Here is a 20,813-nt window from a genome sequence, read left to right as displayed (position 1 = left end):
GTAGTGCAGTGGCGGTGTCACTGCCTGACTGTGCCAGAGACCAGGGTTCAGTGTGGATACTGCCTGTGTGGAGTTTTCACTTTCCTCTTGTGTGGGTTTCCTCCAAGTGCCTAGGTTTCCACCCACAGCCCAAAGCCATTTGTGTTGGTAGTTTAATTGGCCGCTGGAGTGAAAGTGAGGCCGGGAGGAGCAGATGAAAATGAGGGAAGGAAAATAAACAAGGGGGATTACTTCAGGAATAGTGTAAATGGGCAGTGATGGTTGGCAAGGACTGGGTGGGTTAAAGTTTTGTTTCTATGCTTTATTTCTCTATGACTGTGTTCTGCACATTAAGACACTCAGTTAAGAGCTTGTTCAGCAAAAATGATTTCTAATATAACAGGCAACGATAACTAAAATCTGTGCAAATTAGGTTTAAAAGGAAGGGATTGAGTAGTGATCTCATGGCGTAAATATATAGATACAGATAAATAAACAAAGTTAACGGATCTGAATGAAAAAGCCTTTCAGAACCTTGGAAGACTCAAAAGCACTTTGCATCCAGTTAGGTGATTTGAAGTCTAGTTATTGCAATGAATAAGAGACTAATTTGCAACACCATGCTCTCAAAATCCCCAAGGATGTGCTGACCAGACATTTAATCTGAGACGCCCAGGACACTCCTCCTTAAAGAATTGTCAAGAGATGGTTTATGCTCACCAAAGAGAGTGGATAGATTTTTCTCAGTTGAGGAACAAATCCATATGTGAAGACAATTGTAATACTGGAAGGCCGGCCTAGATTAGGTGCTGTTATACAAGATCTGAACCCGCAGCTCTCTGACTCAACACTGTGGTAAGCGGGGTGATGGTTGAGGATGGGACCAGGAAGTGACATTTATATCAATTGAGTGTGGCAAAACTCACTGTATAATGGTTTTCGACCACAGACTGGGAAGTTGTTCTAGATAGTCCCAGATTTATAGCATTGCAGAAAATCATTGCTCTAATGGTTACTGTGTGATCCCACAACTTCGTGTTGAATATAAAATCTTGCCTGGAGCATAAACAAATAAGACAAACCCTATGGAAAATTGGTGTGGGCCGTAAGGTGGGGTTAGCTCCTGCCCACATACGTTAATTGTGCAGTTATTCAGAGTAATGACTGTAGATGCTGCTAATAATAATTTACGGCTCCATAGATTAATAACTTTCCAAAATAAACCCTTATATCATCTACTAACTGAATAAGCAGAGAAAGCTTCTTTGCAAAATATCTACAGTGCCTGTGCTCTTTTGTGTTCTAATATAAAAATGTTATATATAAAATGTTCTGAGTTAAATTTAGGAAACACAACAAAGTCTACTTTTACAGGCTCACAATGTACATACGTTTCATTGCAGCATACAGTAACATTCTACTTATTGGTAACTATTATAACCTGCTCCGGGCTTTGTTTCTGCGAGCTCCGTGTAATGACTGATGCTGAGGCTGTGTGTCTACGGACAGCGTTCGTTCTGAAGGCCATCGCTTGCTTTTATTGTTTGCACAATTTGTGTTTTCTTTTCTCTCTCTGTGCACTGGGTCTTATATAGGTCCTTTCAGGTTTCTTGTTTTGTGGATACTTGTAAGGAGCCGAACCTCAAGGTTGTATAAGTTGTACAAACTTTAATAATAAATGTAGTTTGAACTTCGGACTTATTCTTGTATAGAAATCTGTTTTGGCAATAACCATCTATCTAGGGTAGAGCATCGTCATCATGAAAAGCCTGCTATGTTGGTAACATTTAGGGCAGCAATGATGGTCCTCCATCTCCCTCTGTCCTTGGCCATCTTCCTCTATTGTGCCCCAGGTGTGGCGCAGGCTCCTCTTTCTGCCTCTACAGTACGACGTCAAGTTGTCTTTGGTCTCCCGCGTTTCCTCCGCCCTCTAGGGGTCAGATGAAGCGCTGTCTTGATGATGGAGTTGGCCTGTCTTCTCATCTCGTGCCCAATCCATCTCCGTCGCTTCCTCATGGTGATTGTGGCCATGTCCTCTTGATGACAATGAAGGAGTGGGGCAGGGCTGGAGTTCTTTCTTGGTGAGAAAGTATGGAGGATCTTCAAGAGGCTCATGGTGTGCAATGACGACGGCTTGGCAAAGTTGTTCTCTGTCATCCAGCATTCTGACACGTACAGGAACGTGGACAGATCTCAGCTCTGGTCCAGTTCACGTGGGTGTGGACGCTGTACTTGGTTGATCCCCATATGCTGCTCATTGATCTGTTTTGGCAATATCAATTGATCTAGCCAGGCAGCCAACATACACAAAACACTGGAGGAACTGTACACATCAGGCAGCATCTATGTAAGAGTCAATGTTTCAGGCCAAGACCCTTCATCAGGAGAAAGGGTAGTGTTTAGCTTACTTAAGGGGTGGAGGTAAGGACTGTGATGTAGATTATAGCAACATAGAGAAAGTATCTGTTTGAGGGCAAGCTGCAGTATGTGTAAGTTAAAAACCGATGGGTCAAACAGATGTTAAAGTGAATGATGACATCCGGTTGCTGACTTCAGCTGCAAAAACGCAGATCGTAAATTCCAGAGATGAAGGCCAGGCTACCTTGTTAATGCATTGCTTTCCACTGTGTGGGCAAACAGGAAGGAATCCCATATTTCCTTAGAGTAAGCACAGAAACACGCCCTTTTGCCCATCTAAACTGACGAGCCACTTGTGTTGTAGAAAAGCCCATTCAACACAGCAAGTCTATGGCAGCTCACAGAGCAGTCCCATTCCCCACTAAATTGCCTGTTAAATTATTCCCATATTTTACCACTAACCAACATGCTAGAGCATATTCATAGCAGCTAACTAATCTGCCAGTCTGCATGCCTTTGGGATGTGGCAGCATTTGGGGAAGTGAGGAATCAGCTTGGAATTCAGATAGGGTTTAAAGTTGAGATCAGGGGTTCCAAACTTTTTATATGCAAGGGTCCCTACCATTAACTGAGGGATCCATGGACCCCAGGTTGGGAACCCCTGGTTTATATCCTTCCATTTTACAGGACAGATGAGAATCCTCCAATAGAGTTCAAAGTGTGCGATGTTAGTCAAAGAAAACAGGTTGAGTAAGTGACGCTGGTGGAACTAATTGTGATTTCCAGAATTTTCCATTCTTGGAATGCCTGCCCCAGATTCTCAGAGCAACAGCTGAGTTTGTTTTAAGTAGTAGCCAATAGTACAGTCACAGGTACATGTAGATCCCACCTCTGCGGAGACCACCCACACTAGCTTGTGTATGGAATAAACAGTAAAGTGCTTATGTCTGCTGTGCACATGTAGTGTTTGATGCACGCAGGCTCAGTCTCCAAGCAGGCATCGTTTAGTAAATAGATGAGGAATTTAACCCTCTACTCGTGCAAGCTCTGGGAATAGCTGAACTTGAATGGAAAGAGTCAGTTTCCGAAAGCAGACGATCTTGAGGCAGCTTTAACTCCATTGTTACTGCAAAGGACAAGGCAATGAGCTGAACAAAATGGCTTCAGTTCCAGTTTCGAAGTAGCATGAGGCTGCTTCGAAACATTTCTTCCAATTAATTAATTAATTAGTTTTTTGTTTGCTTTCTTGCTTGTTTATTTATTCACTTACTTACTTACTTATATATTTATTGAAATACAACACATCGATTTAATCCTAGCATAATCACGAGACAATTTACAAATGACCAATTAACCTACCAACAGGTACATCTTTGGACTATGGTAGGAAACCAGAGCACCCAGACGAAAACCAAGCAGTCAAGGGGAGAATGTTCAAACTGCCTGCAGTCAGCAGCGGGAAATGAACCCCAGTCTCCTGTATTGTTAACTGTTGCACTAATTCCTACGCTACCATGCCGCCCTACGTGGGACAAGAGGATCAGGATCACACTTCTCTAAACCCAGCAAAGAAAGTTCTGGAGCTCTGCAGCCAGGATCCGTCCCTTCCCACTCAAGAGATCCCACCAAATCCTGCCCAAGCCACACGACCAACCAGTCGGCAAGTTTCCAACAGATGTCAAGCAGCAGATTTCTAACAATGTAAATCAGGTGTAACTGTGCAACTGAAATAGGTCTTCATCTATCTGTCTCACATTTCTTCTCTACATTTTGCCACACCCTGCATTTTCATATCCAGCTTCACTTTTGACTCCACCCTGTTACCCAGGACAACTATTTCCCCTTATATTTTTTTTGCCATTCCTCTCATCCTAACCGTGAATGCAATTAAGTTTTGTTTTGCTGAATAAGCTATGAAGAGAGATTAGAACAATGACTGGTGCAGTAAAGGAGCATCCTCTTTATTTGGGAAGAGGATGGTATCTTCTTTGGAATCCAACTCAAATCAGCTATTGTTTCCATACTGCCTGAAGATGACGCTGACTCTTTATAATGCTGGCGTTGTATTGGATTCAGCGATAAACTTCCATCTACTCCTGAACCAGTACTGCCTAATTCTACATCTAGAATACTGACTGACCATAGCCCTTTCCTTGGTTCCTCTGCAATCGAATCCCTTATCCATGCCTTTGTTAATAGTCTGGACGTGACTATTATAATGCTTACCTAGCCATCTTCCTGCCATGTCATCTCTGGGTTATGAACCATCTGACTTGTAGACACTCTCTGCATATGAACAAGCTCCCAAAATATTAAATTGAAAAGTTTGACATAGTGTATGTCTATAAGTTGATTCTTATAAAGATCACTATCCTCTTTCCCCATGCTTCCATATCAGTTTTATGTGCTTTTGATGCCATTCCTTGCAATATTGTGGAGGTGTGGTTACTGAGTTATATTGAGTTATTTTTATCGGTTTTCCAACTTATGGACAAAATGGACACCTATAAAATCATAATCTGTTCATTCCTCAGAAACAGTCTTGTGCTGTTGAACTTCTTTTTTCCAAACCCTTCGAGAGCTTCACACCCTCTTCATCAAACTCTATAATCTTTTGCAATCACTTTGCTTTACAATTCTGGCCTCTTTATTTGAATCACTCCATTATTATTCTCTGTGTTTTCGGCTGTCTTGACCTTAATCATTGCAATTCTTTCCCTAAATCTTCCCAAAAACTCAAAGTTCAAAGTAAAATTATTACCAAAGTACATTTATGTCACCATATCCAACCCTGAGAACCAAATACAGAATCAATGAAAGGCCACCCAACTAGGGTATTCAACCAGAGTGCAGAAGACATTAATATGCAAATACAAAAAGAAGAAATAATAATATAAATAAATAAGCAATAAATATTGAGAACATGAGATGAAGAGTCCTTAAAAGTGGTTGTGAGAACATTTCAGTGATGGGGCAAGTGGAGCTGAGTCAAGTTATCCCCTTTGTCCTTGGTGTTGGCACTTGTCTGTGATGTTTCCTCCATGAAACCCAGTAACACTTTATAAAACAACTTGGTTTTTTTTGGAGTTAAGTTTGAGAAGGATTTGTTAAATTGGTGATCAAGAAAATAGGCAAATTGAATTAATTGTGGATTGTACATTAAATGAGATGGCCCAGTCTTTGGGGGGGGGGGCATTTTTGATCCTCTTTTACTAGAGATTGTTCTGCCTTGTCTGCAAATTTCTCATTTTTGATTACTTACGTAATCAATGTAAATAACGATTCAGCAAACTATATTGCAAAAATAAAATTAACAGACCTTATAATATTAAAGGGCTCTTTTTGCACAAATCATGATCATACTTTGACATATGTTATAAGAAATTCTACTGTTTCATTCTGACATACTTGATGATTGATGAGTCTGTGTGGCACTCCCTGCTGCAGGCAGGCAGCCAGGTTTAATGTTTGTTCATCCTAATAAAAAGTCAAAGTAGGGAAGTTCAGTCAATTCCTTGATGAAGGAGCTAGACCTTTCATAGTCAGGGCATCTTGGAAATCTAACTATGACACTTTATATTCTGGCTGGGTAGCCTCCAACCTGATGGCATGAATATCAATTTCCCCTTCTGGTAAATTATTTTCTCTCCCCCCTCCCCTCTTCTTCTATTCCCCACTCTGGCTTTTTACCTCTCTCTACTGTGTGCCACCTCCTCGGGAACCTCTTCTTCTTCCCTTTCTCCCATGTCCATTCTCCTCTCCTTCTTCTCCAGCCCTTTACCTTTCCCACCCACCTGGCTTCACCCATCACCTTCTAGCTTGTCCTCCTTCCCCTCCCCTCCTCTTTTCAGTCTGCCACCTTCCCTCTCCCGTTACAGTCCCGAAGAAGGCTCTCAGCCAGAAATGTCGACTTTTTATTCCTCTCTATAGATGTTGCCTGACCTGCTGAGTTCCTCCAGCATTTTGTGTGTGTTACTCTGGATTTCCAGCAGCTGCAGCTTCTCTTAGGTTTATAAAAGTTTCATATTTTTCTTCAAAGAAGACCGCTGGAAGGAGTGTTCTCCAATCCTTCCATACTCAAAAGTTTTCACTCACCTGCCCAAATGTTTATTGCGTTATATTACTTGGGAGTAGAATGCAAATGCAAGTGAATCCCTCTCTCTTTGTAAGTGTTTCCTTTCTCTAGAAGCACAATGCATTGAAACCAGTGCAAGCTCCTTGGTGTGAGCTGAACCCAAAACAGAAAGTATAATGCTTCATCTACTTGGCACGGTTGGCAGTGCCATCTCACTCTGTTCATTCATTATGTGCCGTGCTTTATGACGTGGGTGATTATGATCTTTCCATGATTGTTCTTGCAAATTTTTCTATGGAAGTGATTTGCCTTCTTCTGAGCAGTGTTTTAAAAGTTGGGTGACCCCAGCTATTATTAATACTCTTCAGAGATTGTCTGCCTGGCATCCGTGTTTAAATAACCAGGACTTGTGATATGCACCAGCTGCTCATATGACCATCCACCACCTGCTCCCATGACTTCATGTGACCCTGATTCGAGCAGGCATGCCTAAGCAGGTGCTACACCTTGCCCAAGGGTGACCTGCAGCTAGCCGGGGGGTGGGGGGGGGAAGTGCCTTGCACCTCCTTTGGTAGAGATGTACCTCCACCCCGTCACCCAGAATGAGAGAAAAGGGAAGGCAATAAGCATCACCTGCTGAGTCAGCAGGAATTCCAAACAGCTGGAGGGGCAAACAACTTCTATAATAAATGGGAAAAATATACTTTTCCACATACTTTTCTTTAGATCAACAAGAATCATCATGATGTAACATGTGCCATTATCTGGGGGTCAAGTCTTTGAAACGTGCACGGAGAAGGAATTAGCCAAAATGGCAAAACATTGGCCACAAAAAAGTAGAAAATTCTTGTATACAACTACATTGTTCTTTGTGTAAGGCTTAGGCTGCCTTTGCATGCTGGTCCATTTGTTCTGCCTTTGATGACCATTTCACACTGAACTCCCAATACTAAGTATATTTGATAAAATGCTCTAATGTCTGGTGAGTAGTCTAGGAGAAATGCAGGTGTCTATGAACTACAAGTGTAAACAAAAATAATTTTCATTGTCTCTGTACAGATCTTCCTCAAGTGTTTGACTGGATGAGTTCCAAGAGAGTAGAATTAGGTATCTGACTGAAACAACTCAGAATGGTGATTTCCCTTACATAGTCTGCTGACCAGTGTGGTTAGGCACAGTCACCTCCATGTCAGAAAGCCCAAATGAAGTATTTATCTGGGTTGTGGCCACTCATGTGTGTGTGTGTGTGTGTGTGTGTGTGTGTGTGTGTGTGTGTGTGTGTGTGTGTGTGTGTGTGTGTGTGTGTGTGTGTGTGTGTGTGTGTGTGTGTGTGGTGTTTTCTATTCACATATACTCTACCGATGTTAGAATTTGACTCATTATGTGATCCTGCCAGAAGGTCATCTCATATAATCTCTGATAATTTCATATTAATCCCAGTTCATTCACATATTTCGATTTGTTGTTCAATGCAAAGTCTTTGGGGATAAAGGCAACCTTTGCTTCATATTCCTATTTTTCAGCAGAGTTGTCTATTGTATAAGCACAGAAGGTCCATGCACTTATAGTAGATGGCATTTCATTTTTTTTCCATTTTCAGAAGCTGGTAAACCAGTTGGTCAAAGTGCAGTATTGTTCAGTGAAATGCCATGTGTTGATGACGTGATTTACTTGCGTTCTCGCTAGTGCCGGTGGTTAACGCAGTTGCTTCCAGTGGAATGAATAGCTCCCGTCAAAATGACCATGGGTGTGTATAGACCATTGCTTCTCTAAAAGTCTGGAACTGCATTGCCTCTTCATGATTTCCACAAGAACTGTGTTATAAACACAGTGAAAACTGAAAATGGCAGCTGGCACTGTGAGATGAAGGGTTATTAATTCAATGCCACTTTACCTAATGCAACAAATCAGTTTGGATTTTCCACCAACCCATTACTCAATGTGAGAAATCCGTTTGGATTGTCCACCAAGTCAGAATCAGAATCAGATTTATTATCACCGGCATTTGACATGAAATTTGTTAACTTTGTGGCAGCTGTACAATGCAATACATGATAAATATTTTTTAAAACACCTGAATTACAGTAAGTAATGATATATAGTAAGTAACATACAGTAAGTTTACATATATGTATATTAAATAGTTAAATTAAAAATAGTGCCAAAAACAGAAATAATAAAAATGAGATAGTGTTTATGAGTTCAGGAATCGGATGGCAGAGAGGAAGAAGCTGTTCCTGAGTCATTGAGTGTGTGCCTTCAGGTTTCTGTACCTCCTCCCTGAAGGTAGCAATGAGAAGAGGACATGTCCTGGGCGATGGGGGTCTTTAATGATGGACACCGCCTTTCTGAGGCATTGCTCCTTCAAGATGTTTTGGACACTATGCAGGCTAGTACCCAAAATGGAGCTGACTAATTTTACAACTTTCTTTTGCTTCTTTTGATCCTGTGCAGTCGCAGCCCCCCAAGCCCCAACCCCCCATACCAGACAGTGATGCAGCCTGTCAGAATGCTCTCCACGGTACATCTGGAGAAGTCTTCGAGTCTTCTAGGTAACAAACCAAATCTCCTCAAACCCCTCCTGAAGCATAGCCGTGGTCTTGCCTTCTTAATAGCTGCATCGATATGTTGGGACCACTGATTAACAAAGTAAAGAATTTAAGCTTTTATGTATAGCCGACCTTCTTCAGTACTTAAAAGTCATGTCATATCTTCTGGAAACTGACAACTCCATTGTATGAAGTCGGACTACTCCCATTTCAATAATCAATTTAAGATGTATTACATACTGCTAATGACCCTGCTGCTTCTGTCCTGATGTTTCAATTATAATTAAGTATGAAATTTAGCAGAGTCTGCCCTTTGCCTGCAGAGCTAGTCACAGTGACTATGCAAGAATAGTAGTGAACAAGTCAATGTTTAAGTAATTAATCCTGCACGTGACGAAGGAACCTAATAGGTAGTTTGCATCTCCATTGCCTGAGGAATTTGTGAACATGCCATAGCAGGCTCTTTTGTACACACACCATACACTCAGCCAGGGGATGTCTCGTTCTACATTGGGAGCTGAAAATACTTGTGATATTGGGACAGGGTGTACATTTACTTAAAAATAAGCAATCCTGCTGGCTTTGTAAAGCACATTGCCTGCATGTGGTTGTTTAACTAAAGATGAAAGGGTTCACTTTAATTCATTGTTTCTGGCAATAATTTCCTTTAATTATTGCCTCACGCCTACAGTCCACCCTAAAATGCAGGCTTAATATCACCATTTAATTATAATGGTTATAACTCATCTCAAATGCACTGATTAACAGGCCGCCCCTGCGGAGGCTTGCTTGTGTCCCTGAAGGGTCAGACTAAGGTTTTTCTACAAATGACAAGGATCCTAGCTCCGTCTCTAAACACTCCTCTGGAGTTCTGTCTCGTTCCTTACAATGCACAGTCAGCTGATTCCTTCTTAACTCATCAAGATGACGTGCAGCCCTTCTTCCCTAAAGTGCTTAAAGGGGTCAGCTTTATTTGTCACGTGTGCGTTGAAACATTGCAACACACACGGAAGTGCATCCTTTGCACTAAGTCAGCGTGGATTGTGCTGGGGGCAGCCCACAAGTGTCACCACGCCTGCGGTGCTGACTACTTACTAGCCCAACCTTTATGCCTTTAGAATGTGAGAGGAAACCAGAGCTAACGGTACAATCAAAAGTTTGTGACCGCGTATTTTTTGAACTTTTTCAAAGTTCCCAACACCTGTCATCTCATCAATGTGCATTTTTCTTCCGTGGATCTGGAGTTGAGAGAATTCAGAAGAAAACATTTTGGACATCATTTTAACCTCCCACAGTGAGCATGAAACCAATGGAATGGCAGCTTCACACCCTATCCATTGACTTGAGGGACATACGGACGTAGGCTATGAAAACCAGTATTATTTCTTGAGTGTAAGAGGATCCCTTAGGAGAACGTATACTCAATTCCAGTGATTATACCACTACTACTACACCTATACCCAGGATCATCAGCTTCCCTTGCGTACTCAGGTTAAAACTGTCCTCTTCATCTCCCCTCAATTCCACATTGATTTCAGGGGGCGCTTACCTTTTTGGCATCCATACACCTGGATTTTAACTGCAGTATCTAGTCAAGTCAAGCCACTTTTTGTTGTCACTTTGACCATAACTGGTGGTACAGTACACAGTAAAAACGAGACAATGCTTTTCAGGACCATGGTGCTACATGAAACTGTACAAAAACTACACTGAGCTACGTAAAAACAACACAGATAAAAGCTACACTAGACTACAGACCTACCCAGGACTGCATAAAATGCACAGAACAGTGCAGGCATTACAATTGCACAATGTTTGCACCACGGTAGTGTAGCATCTAGTGTGATACTATTACTGCTCGGGGCATTCTGGAGCTAGGAGTTGAACTCCAAAACCCTCTGTAAAGATTCTCTGAAAGTCCTCCCCATGGAATGAGAGGGTTTTTCCCGGGTGGTCCAGTTCCCTCCCACAGTCCAAAGATCTACCAGGTAGGTTATTGTAAATTGATTAGGTCAGGGTTAATTGAGTTTGTTGGGGGTTGCTCGATGGCTAGACCCAAAGGGCTGGAAGGGCTTTCTCTGCGCTCTATCACTCTAAAAAAAATAAACAATAAAATGTTTTCAGTTTGGTGGAACTTGTCACAAACTCAGTTTTGCCACTCTGTTGCAGCAGCTCCTCTTCATCCTAAAGCAAGAGAGCACGGTTGCGTCCCAGTTAGCACAATGCTTTTACAGTGCCAATTGTAAGGTCAGTGTCCAATTCCTGCCGGGGTGTGTACGTTCTCCTTGTGACTGTGTGTGTTTCCTCCTGGTGCTCCAGTTTCCTCCCACATTCCAAAGATGAAATGTTAGGTTTGTTTGCTTATCTATCTATTGATTGATTGATTGAGATACAGCATAGAATAGCCCTTCTAGCCATTTGAGCCATGGTGCCCAATAACCCCTGATTTAACCCTAGCTATGGGGCAATTGACAATGACCAATTAACCTATCGGTGGGTACGTCTTTAGACTGTGGGAGGAAACCAGAGCACCCGGAGGAAACCCATGCGATCATACAAACTCCTTACAGTTAGCAGTTGGAAAATTAACTGTGGGCACGCTTTGTTGGCACTGGAAGCATGGCAACACTTACGGCCTGCCCCGGAACAATCTTCACTGATTTGATTCGGCGCAAAGGGGATTCTTTTCACTGTCTGTTTCGATGTACATGAGATAAAGAAAGCTGATCTCTTTTTAAAATCATTATGGACTGCTTCCCTTAATCCCACTCACCAAGGTCTTCTCACATCCCTCTCTAGCTCTCCAGAGTCCCTTCTTTAATTTTTATTTAGTGATACTGAGTGGAGTAGTCCCTTCTGGCCCTTTTTTGGATCACTTCACTATCAGGGGGCTGTGATAGAGGCTAGTACTTCATGGGCATTTAACGGACTCCTAGTTAGGTATGTGGATGAAGTCACAACACAGGACTATGGGATATGTAGGAGAGAAGGTTTAAATTGATCATGGAGTAGGTTAAAAGATCAGCACAACATTGAGGGATTTGCACCATTCAAAGTTCTACATCATTGGCTCTGTAATAGGATAAACAGCCTGCTAAAGGGTGCAAAAAGTTATCTTTCTAAAGGCAATCAAGGTCTGCAAAGGTTGGCCTTTAGAGACCATTTGGCATACTTAACATGCCCTACTGCCTGAAACAGCCAAGCCCGACCCCCAACCCACTCCCCACCAGCCTGCTGTGGCTCATTGCTCTCGGATTGGCACGAGGTATGAAGTGGTCATTTTCCCTGGGCAGATATCCAGGTTCAACAGCGCCACTCCAGCTCATGGGAACTCTCACTATCGGTCAGATCTCCAATGCATAGACGATGCTCGAAATAGATTGTGAATCAATGGCAAAGCTAACGGAAGTGAAGCCTCTTCTGGAAATCAACAGGGAGCAAATGAATTTGTAACAAAAATGAGACTAAGGCAGAAATGTTTCTGCCTCTTAGAAAAATATAGAGTTAAGTAAATTCAATATGAAAATGTATTAATGACTAATTAATTTTTTTAAAAAGCTGGTGTGCAATGGTTCATTATTATGACCTGTTTGTTGATTGGCTGAACAAAGGAGGACTTTTAGTAATAGACTAAGACAACTGCACTGCTCCAAAGAGCGCCATATGAGGTCATGTTTACCCTTGGCTATTTGGCTCTATAATGAGTCAACCTATAGCCAGGGAAGAGATGACCCCCACCCCCCCCCTTCTGTTTGACTCTTTGAGGTAACATTTCTTTTATTTTTTTCTTACTTCTCTTCTTAAGTTTGTATATCTGTGCACTTGTAATGCTCCTGTGACATTGTAATTTCTTTTGGAATCAACAAAGTATCTATCTACCTGATTCAGATCATTTTAGAGCCATTGCATGTAGACATCGTGTAGACTGACAGGTCTGTTGCAGTTGTATAAACTACACCGCATGGAAAATTGCTGTAGTCATGGAGTTTCCGGCAGTACACAGTCTCTTGCCCGGCTTTGTGACTCAGTGTATTGGCTGAGTACTTTCCTGTTTGGGTTTTGCAGTCCTTCATTGACCAGTGGTGTTGCTCAATACTGAAGCAGTTCCTGATTACTTATGCAGAGTTCTGTATGCACAAGGCTCTTATTCAGCAGCAGTTTAAAATATGAACATGTTTATATTTTTTTTTACAATGATGCAGCTGGATTTCACAATTACTTCCAAATGATGCTGCTCTGAACACAAACAGTTCCAGTTTTTTAAAAAAACAAGAACTCACAGCACATTCCCAGTTCATTGAGTTGATCTTCTAACAGATCCTTCTTTGATTTCATAAAGTTCTCATTTAACCCTTTACTGGTTTGATATTAGTTATAACTCCCTTAGTAATACTGTCAAATTTATAAATCTGTTGTAAGGAGATGCAATAACCACAATAGAAACAGCAAAGCTCCCTGGACTGGAATGCGATCGGTTAATGCTTATGATGGTCAAGAAGCAGTGACGTGAACTTACCCTGAATAATAGCACCATGGGATCTCTTAAATGGAAGAGACTTCATTTAAACTACATCAGTGTAGAGCGCAGAATCAGAATCAGGTTTACTATCACTGGCATGTGTCATGAAAGTTGTTGTCTTTGCGGCAGCAGTACAATGCAATTCATAATTATAGAGAAAAACATGAATTGCTGTAAGTACATTTATAATAAATAGTTAAAAAAGTAGTGCAAAATTATAAATTAAAAGTAGTGAGGAGTTCTTCGTGGGTTCGTTGTCCATTCAGAAATTCGGTGGCAGAGGGGAAGAAGCTGTTGCTGAAATTTTCAGATTCTTTAACAAAGTTGGCTCCATACTTAAGCCAAAGCATTGACCAGCAGCCCATCAAATATTAACCTTAATTTTTCTCTCTCTCTCTCTCTGTCCCTAGGCAACTCTGAGATCAGCCCATTCACAGACCCTCGTCAGTTTGAGCGCCAGTTTCCTGGACTGTCTTCACTCACAGAGTCGCGTTTCTCAGATCCGCGTATGCACTATCCTGGAGCAATGTCTGCTGCCGCCTTCACCTACTCCTCTACACCATCCACAGGGGGCATTGGTGGCATCAGTATGACAGGTATGGCAGCCACCGCTCGCTATCATACCTACTTGCCACCACCTTACCCTGGATCGGCCCAGAACCAAAGTGGACCCTTTCAGACCACCTCCTCGCCATATCATCTGTACTACGGTACCTCTGCTGGATCATACCAATTCTCCATGGTTGCTGGAGAACGCTCACCCACCAGAATGTTGCCTTCCTGCACCAGTGTATCTACTGGAAGCACACTTATGAATCCCAATTTGGCCAATCAGAATGATGTCGTGGATGCTGACGGCAGCCAAAGCAATTCTCCAACAGCTATGACAGCCACGGGGCGCATCGACGAATCAGTCTGGAGGCCTTATTAGACAACCAAAGATGTATGAGCAGCAGTAATTGTTCAAAAGTCCATGATATCTTCTCTCTATGCACTGTAATGAATTCGAGCTGTAGTAGGGAGAATAGGTGGAGAGAAAAAATATCCAAAAATGTCCATGTATTAAGTATGATATTTGGCTAAAGGCACGTATTGTATATACTTTCAGTTAATAGATAAGCCATCATGGAAAACAATCAGCCCACCTTACAGTGGCGAAATGGCCACCAAATCAAAAAGACTTCCAACCAAAGGTGATTACCATCACATTTCATAAGTAACAGGTGGCTTGGCGTAGGTTGGATGTGATTAGTGTTTTGGCCTCTTACAATGATCAGCTGCTGATCATTTGTGGTTATATAGTTGGCAGTGCCTATATGGATACAGGATTATTTTCTGCTATGGTGTGACCATAGTATTTCTGCACTTGTGTTTTTTTATTAACTTTATCAAAAAGATAGTACATGGACAGAATTTCTGCAACGATCACATTCAAGGTTGGCATTCAGTAGACAACAGAAAATCTTGCAGTCCACACATTACTTGCCTATTTCACCAGAGGTTCAGAGAAGCCATGTTAATTTTTTCATAAACACCAATAACAGAAAATAAAGGCCACAAGACATTATCTGATGACTGTTGAGCAAACATTGGAAAATTGTGTTTGGTTGTTTTTTTATCCCCCACGTGAGACAGTAATGCAAGAGCTAGATGATTTATCAAAGCATTAGATGTTCATATTCTGAAATTATCCAGGCAATTCAGTCTGCAGTCTCCTCATGAATCACAAGGACCAAATCACTATCTTAGATTCCCTACATAGGGCACACTTCGAAATGTTCCAGAAATCTCAATTGTTTTACACTATTACTGCACAAATTATTTTTGGAATCAGAATTTGACGTACTTAAAGATCGATACTAGTTTCCTTGGTGGGTAGGACTGCGTTCATACTGCAGGTTTTAGTTTTACTGAAACCCTAGTGCCAATCCGTAGCAGTAGATTTAGAATGTTGTCCACTTTGCACAAGGTACTTGAAGTAACAGTGACTTTAACAAGCTGCAAATGCCTTGATGTCCACACCACATCTGTGAGATATCGGCATTCATCTTCATGCTTACCACTCAATCAGCAAAAAAACTAGGTACGTGGTCAGATGGAACAGGCTGCAATTATTGTGCTCGCTGCGGACTGCAATGTAAAACGCACTGAGATACAGTGGTACTGATCAGCTGGTGACATTCTTTAAATGCTTCATGGATTTGTGATAAGTATGTGTTCCTATGGATGTAGCTGGATGATAAATCAATGGCACATTAGTAGAGATTGCCTCTGCCCTTCCTACATGAGCCTTCGCATGGCTGATACGCATGCATAGTATTTATTCTAAAAGCAATGCTTTATTCAAGCTTTCAGTTGGTCATCCATATTTTACACTTGATTGCCTGTGAGTTGCTGCACTTATCTACAAAACCATAAATTGACCAAAATGCAACTACTTTTTTTTTCAAATAATATAATGGCATGGCATTGTGGTAATTTTGTTGGATTTTTATTAAAATATGGATGATGAATTAATAACTTAAGTAACAGAAATATTTCTGATTAAGATGATTGGAAAATTGGGTAATTGCTGTCTTGGTTATCCAAAATTATCCTTATTGAGCAGACTAGTAAATGGCCAATATATAGATGAAAGAAATCTTGAAGGTTATCTTCAAATGTTTTCCTTTCATAGTGGGCTTTATCCTAGTTATACTTCCATCTTCATTTTGCACTCAAATTCCCTCATGAGCCAATGATCTTATTCCTGCACCATTCCCATATCCCAGAAAGAAACGTTCTAGTTCCTTCAATCTCAGGAGAATTTTCTTTCAGCACTGTGAAGCTTTGGATGCACTTGCAATGGTGAAAATAGGGGATTAAAGATGAGTTTTATTAAATTACTAACTTCGTGTGCAGTGCGTATTCTGTTACAGCCTGTTACGTCACTGGCATTTCGGGCAGCAGTGAGGCTCCTCCATCTCTGGCGGTGTTCAGGGCTTTTGTCATCATGTCAGTAGCTTCCTCTCAGTTTTCACTACTGTCAGTCATGCAAGTCCTGGGCAGATACTCAGGAATACCGTCACACTCAGATGTAGAGTGATTCTTCATTGCTGTTTCCATAACAATATAGTTTGACCGGTAAGGGTTGTTAGCCCTGAGCTGAACCCCCGAACCTGGAGGACTGCTAGACCACTCTTAGTCTGGAACTCTACCCTTTGACCTCAGTGACCTTACCAAAAGCCAAAGCACAAAGCCCTGAATTCAGCCGACATAGATCGCCGGATCATTCAGACACAGAAGCCTCCAAATCACAACAAAGTTAAGGTCCTCTTGGAGGTTCATATGCAGTGGCTCCCCAAAAATTCCCTTGTAAAACACTCATACATATTCTTAATTTGGAAATTATTTATAACTAACCATTGACAGTCTACAAAATGTCATTAATTTAACTCTGGGATGGTCCCCAGTTCTTTGTCATCAGTACATTATTTGTAGGTCTGCTCTATCAGGGATTAGATGGATAATTCACTTGTAAAATTCGAAGGCCTGTTGCGCCTCAATTTTTTGAAACTGCTCAGTCACAGTAAAGAAGTTAAAATTTAACAAGAAAATTAAAAAGTAATACCTAGATTCCAACATTATGATCAATTTGTTTCACAGTGAGGCTGTACACTAACTACAAGTTAATTTTTTTATGAATGTCCAACTTAAATCCAAGTTGATTGAATAAATATTTCTGTACCTTTGTAAACAGTTTTGAAGATTATTTATGATCTGCTAAACTTCTTCTTTCAATCTTAGCACAAATTCTTATAAAGAGACCTTTGTGTCTTATTTTTTTAAATCTACAGACGGTTTTGATTTAATGTAACCAAGTATAAAACCTATAACTTTCATAATGGCATTATTTCCCAGGACGGTCAAAGATTATGTCTTAGCAATTCAATAAAATACAGTTCATATTGAGCATTTAATGGTAGGACACAGATGCTGTGACGGAGTCTTTCTCCATGCTATGGATATTGCTGCTTTATGTCAAAATACCATAGGCTGGGGTATTTGGTCAAGTATTAAGGAAGAGGAAGGTTTTCACTTCAGTGTCCTCACATAATACAAGGTGTCCCATCATTTTCAGTAGATACAGATCTAGACTAGGAATACCTTTTCCAAGAGGTACATTTTAGTAAATTAAACTATTTAGGCATCCAAGATATTATTTTAAGTAGGATGTTCACCCCACTTTCTATATGGTTGACATAAAGCAACGCATTTAACCAGTGGCTTACATTTCACACCTTTGGTATAAATATATTTATTTTCCAAAAGAGAAGCAGAATATAATCTTGGTGATTACAATCTTGTAGCTTTAATATGGCTTTAGAAGGCCTATGTCTTTAAAACAAAAAGTGTCAGCTTCACTTTTTTTCCAGCTTATCTAGTCTGAGCGTTATGTCTCCTTTGTAATTTATTTATTAAGAGTGGGAGCTGGAAGCTGTCCACATGCAAACGTTTATATTTCTGTACAAATGTATCTGGATTAAGCAGTAGCACTTATAGAAAGGTGTCAGGTTACACACTTTTTTAAGTTTGTTTCAGTGCAAAATTCCATCCTATTTAATAATTGAATATATTTGTTCTTCAAAAGATTAATTATTTGCCAAGCTGGGCTTTTTAAAAGATTGGAGTATTATTTCATTTTTTTTCTTATTTGAGAAATGACAGTTCTATTGTAAGCTGTGAGTTCGGGCTGCAGGCAGCATTCTGGAAAGCAAAATATGTTCCCACAATGTTCAGATTCATCCACGGTGTAAACTTTGTCTTCACAAGGGCTTTCCAGTTAGCACAGTACAAGAAGTCACAGTGGAGGCATGGGACAGGAAATCTCTTAGATTTGCCACAACCAATAAACAACTGAGCCAAAATGGAACCTGGTAGCCAAAGACACTTCATCAATCAAAAGCAATGACTCTTTTGGCCACTTTCTATTATCCTTAATTGGTAATCAGAACTTAAGGGTTGCTATATGCTGTGTAGTTTTGCCCTCTTCCTCCTCCCTCCTCTGCAACAGAATGTTAAATTGAACCAGTCACAGATCTGCAGAATTATTTAGATGAGAACCTACAAATTAGGTGTTCCGATAGCACCACTTGGCACCTCTGCTGACCATTACAGTATGAAATGGGGTGGGGCTGAGACTGAGGTGGGGTTGACATTTTCTTTGGTGGCCACACTCCGCCTGATCAAGATGGACTATCTCACAGGACCCTGCACCAAAACTAAGCCAGTAGGCAGTATCAGTGTTACATCCAATGGACAATGTCTTGCGCAATAACCAATCCAAAGTTGCAACTGATTGTGATACCCTACGTACTTGCTTAGAACTTGAGAGCCAACAGCAGAGGTTTCACCCAAAGCATCCATATGGGTTGGCTTGTTTCTGGTTTCCATGCACAGCCCTACCAAGTATCAGCTCATTGACTTATAGGTACCTTGTTTTCTAGGGGAGGAGAGGTAATAATGTGTAATTTTGAGACATTTTGTTTGTAAAAAAAAACCTGTATTTCTAGCCTATGCTTTCATGCTGAAGATAACAGCCTAAAATATTAAAATTGAGGAGAATTCAATTTTGTAAGATAAACATTTTCCATGCATAAATGTACATAATATAAACATAGTTCAATGCTTGCCATATATTTACCATATGCATCCAAACTACTGCCTATTTTGTTTTAAAATATGCTTTTTCCAAGCCATTTCTGTCACTGCTGAATGCTTTGGCTGTGTCAAATAGTTGCTTCTAACATTAACAAAATTCTGCCTTTAAAACCACTTTTGATGGTTTGAAATTGTAAAACAACAAAAATATCATTAAAATGGAATTACTGTACTTCAGACTCCTGTAAAGCATAGATTATATTCTATCGTTGAGATTTTTTTTTCACTTTGTGCTCTTGATTAATCACTGGAATTGTGCTTCAATAAAAATGGCCTTTTTTCTGATGTAATATTGCCAGCACAAGTGTTTGTATTTGAACTTTTATCTTTACAACAATGTGTGATTTCCATTGTTTTGCTCCAGTGCTGCTTTTCCCAGGTTACTCCAGTTATTCAGTGGTTCTGGTATCAAACCTGAAATTCTTATTCTTCACGGACATCCAGAAATCAGTAGCAAACCCCAAAGAATGAATGATAGAATAATGTTAGAACCTCAAAGCTCCCCCCCCAGTCTCCCACAGACAAGCAGCAGCAATACATCAGCCCTCCCCTCTCCCCACTTGTACCAGCTGGGAGCATCAGAACACCCCATGCAAACAACAGCCAACAGCAGAGCCCCCCAGAGAGACCTTGATCTAAGGTCCATCAAAGACTACAGTATATAACCCAGCACTTCAACATGTCACAGGCTTTCTCTCTCAATAACGAGGGAGAGAGAGAGAGGTATCAACCCTTCCACAGCGAGAAGGGAGACAAGCAACTTGCTGTTTCAATGTTCATACGTAGAACGTGGGCACTGGTAAGCCCTGTATTTGTCATCCATCCTTAGCTGTCCTCAGAATGATGGACTTGCTTTTCATTGCAGTCAGCCTTAACCATCCAGAATCTTATCCTTAAACAGTAATGCAAAACTGCAATAAAATTCAGAAGCAGATGACAATGTGCTGCTGCTATTGAGTTTATCATTACCAATGGGGAGGAATTTTTAGGCAAACCACTTCATGGTTGTTCAGGATAGAGGATTTTTTCCCCCTAAGGGTATCCATGAGTTACCTGGGTTTTCCGTAATAATCTGACAGTTTCTTGATTACCAACAATGATCTACATTAACCATGTAAATTCCCCTGCTGCTGGAGTTCAGGCTGAATTCATGCCTTATTTGTGAAGCTCGTGTAACTACAATATTAACTTTTACGAAACGGCATGGACCTTGGTACAAATATAATGGTCTGAATGGCTTTTCTCTCAATGAATCTGGGTAACTTCTCTGCAGACACCATCAAAATATTTCACTATCATTTTGGCAGGAGGTCGGTTCCATCAGATGGCTGTGGAAATACCATAGCCTTCTCTTTTCCAAATGAAAGAGGCCAACAGAATTCCTGATACATACGTCCTCTCAGTTCTGAAATAATCCTGGTAACTCTGGGTTGTACTGTACCCCCAAACCTATATCCTCTCTTATATGGAGCCAGTCAGGTTTAATATCACCTGATTCCGGCATACATCATGAAATTTATTGTCCTTGTGGCAGCAGTACAATGTAATACATAATAATAAGGGGAAAAAGCTGTGAATTGCAAGGGTGACAAAGGGCAGTCTTAATCCTATCATTACTCCATATTCACACAAG

The 20,813-nt window shown here is 40.9% G+C and overlaps 1 protein-coding gene across 1 annotated transcript in view; it reads left to right on the top strand.

Annotated features, from left to right (window-relative positions):
- The window catches only part of LOC132383503 (runt-related transcription factor 3-like), a 203,313-nt gene extending 183,856 nt beyond the window's left edge, over nucleotides 1–19,457 (top strand). The window contains exon 7 of the mRNA XM_059954537.1: nucleotides 13,891–19,457. Within this exon, the coding sequence (XP_059810520.1) occupies nucleotides 13,891–14,411 (521 nt within the window). The 3' untranslated portion in view covers nucleotides 14,412–19,457. The remainder of the gene's footprint in view (nucleotides 1–13,890) is intronic.
- Nucleotides 19,458–20,813: the final 1,356 nt, after the last annotated feature.

Source organism: Hypanus sabinus, chromosome 30, assembly GCF_030144855.1.
Source record: "Hypanus sabinus isolate sHypSab1 chromosome 30, sHypSab1.hap1, whole genome shotgun sequence".
Classification (NCBI taxonomy): domain Eukaryota; kingdom Metazoa; phylum Chordata; class Chondrichthyes; order Myliobatiformes; family Dasyatidae; genus Hypanus; species Hypanus sabinus.
This window is presented reverse-complemented; position numbering and strand designations above follow the sequence as displayed.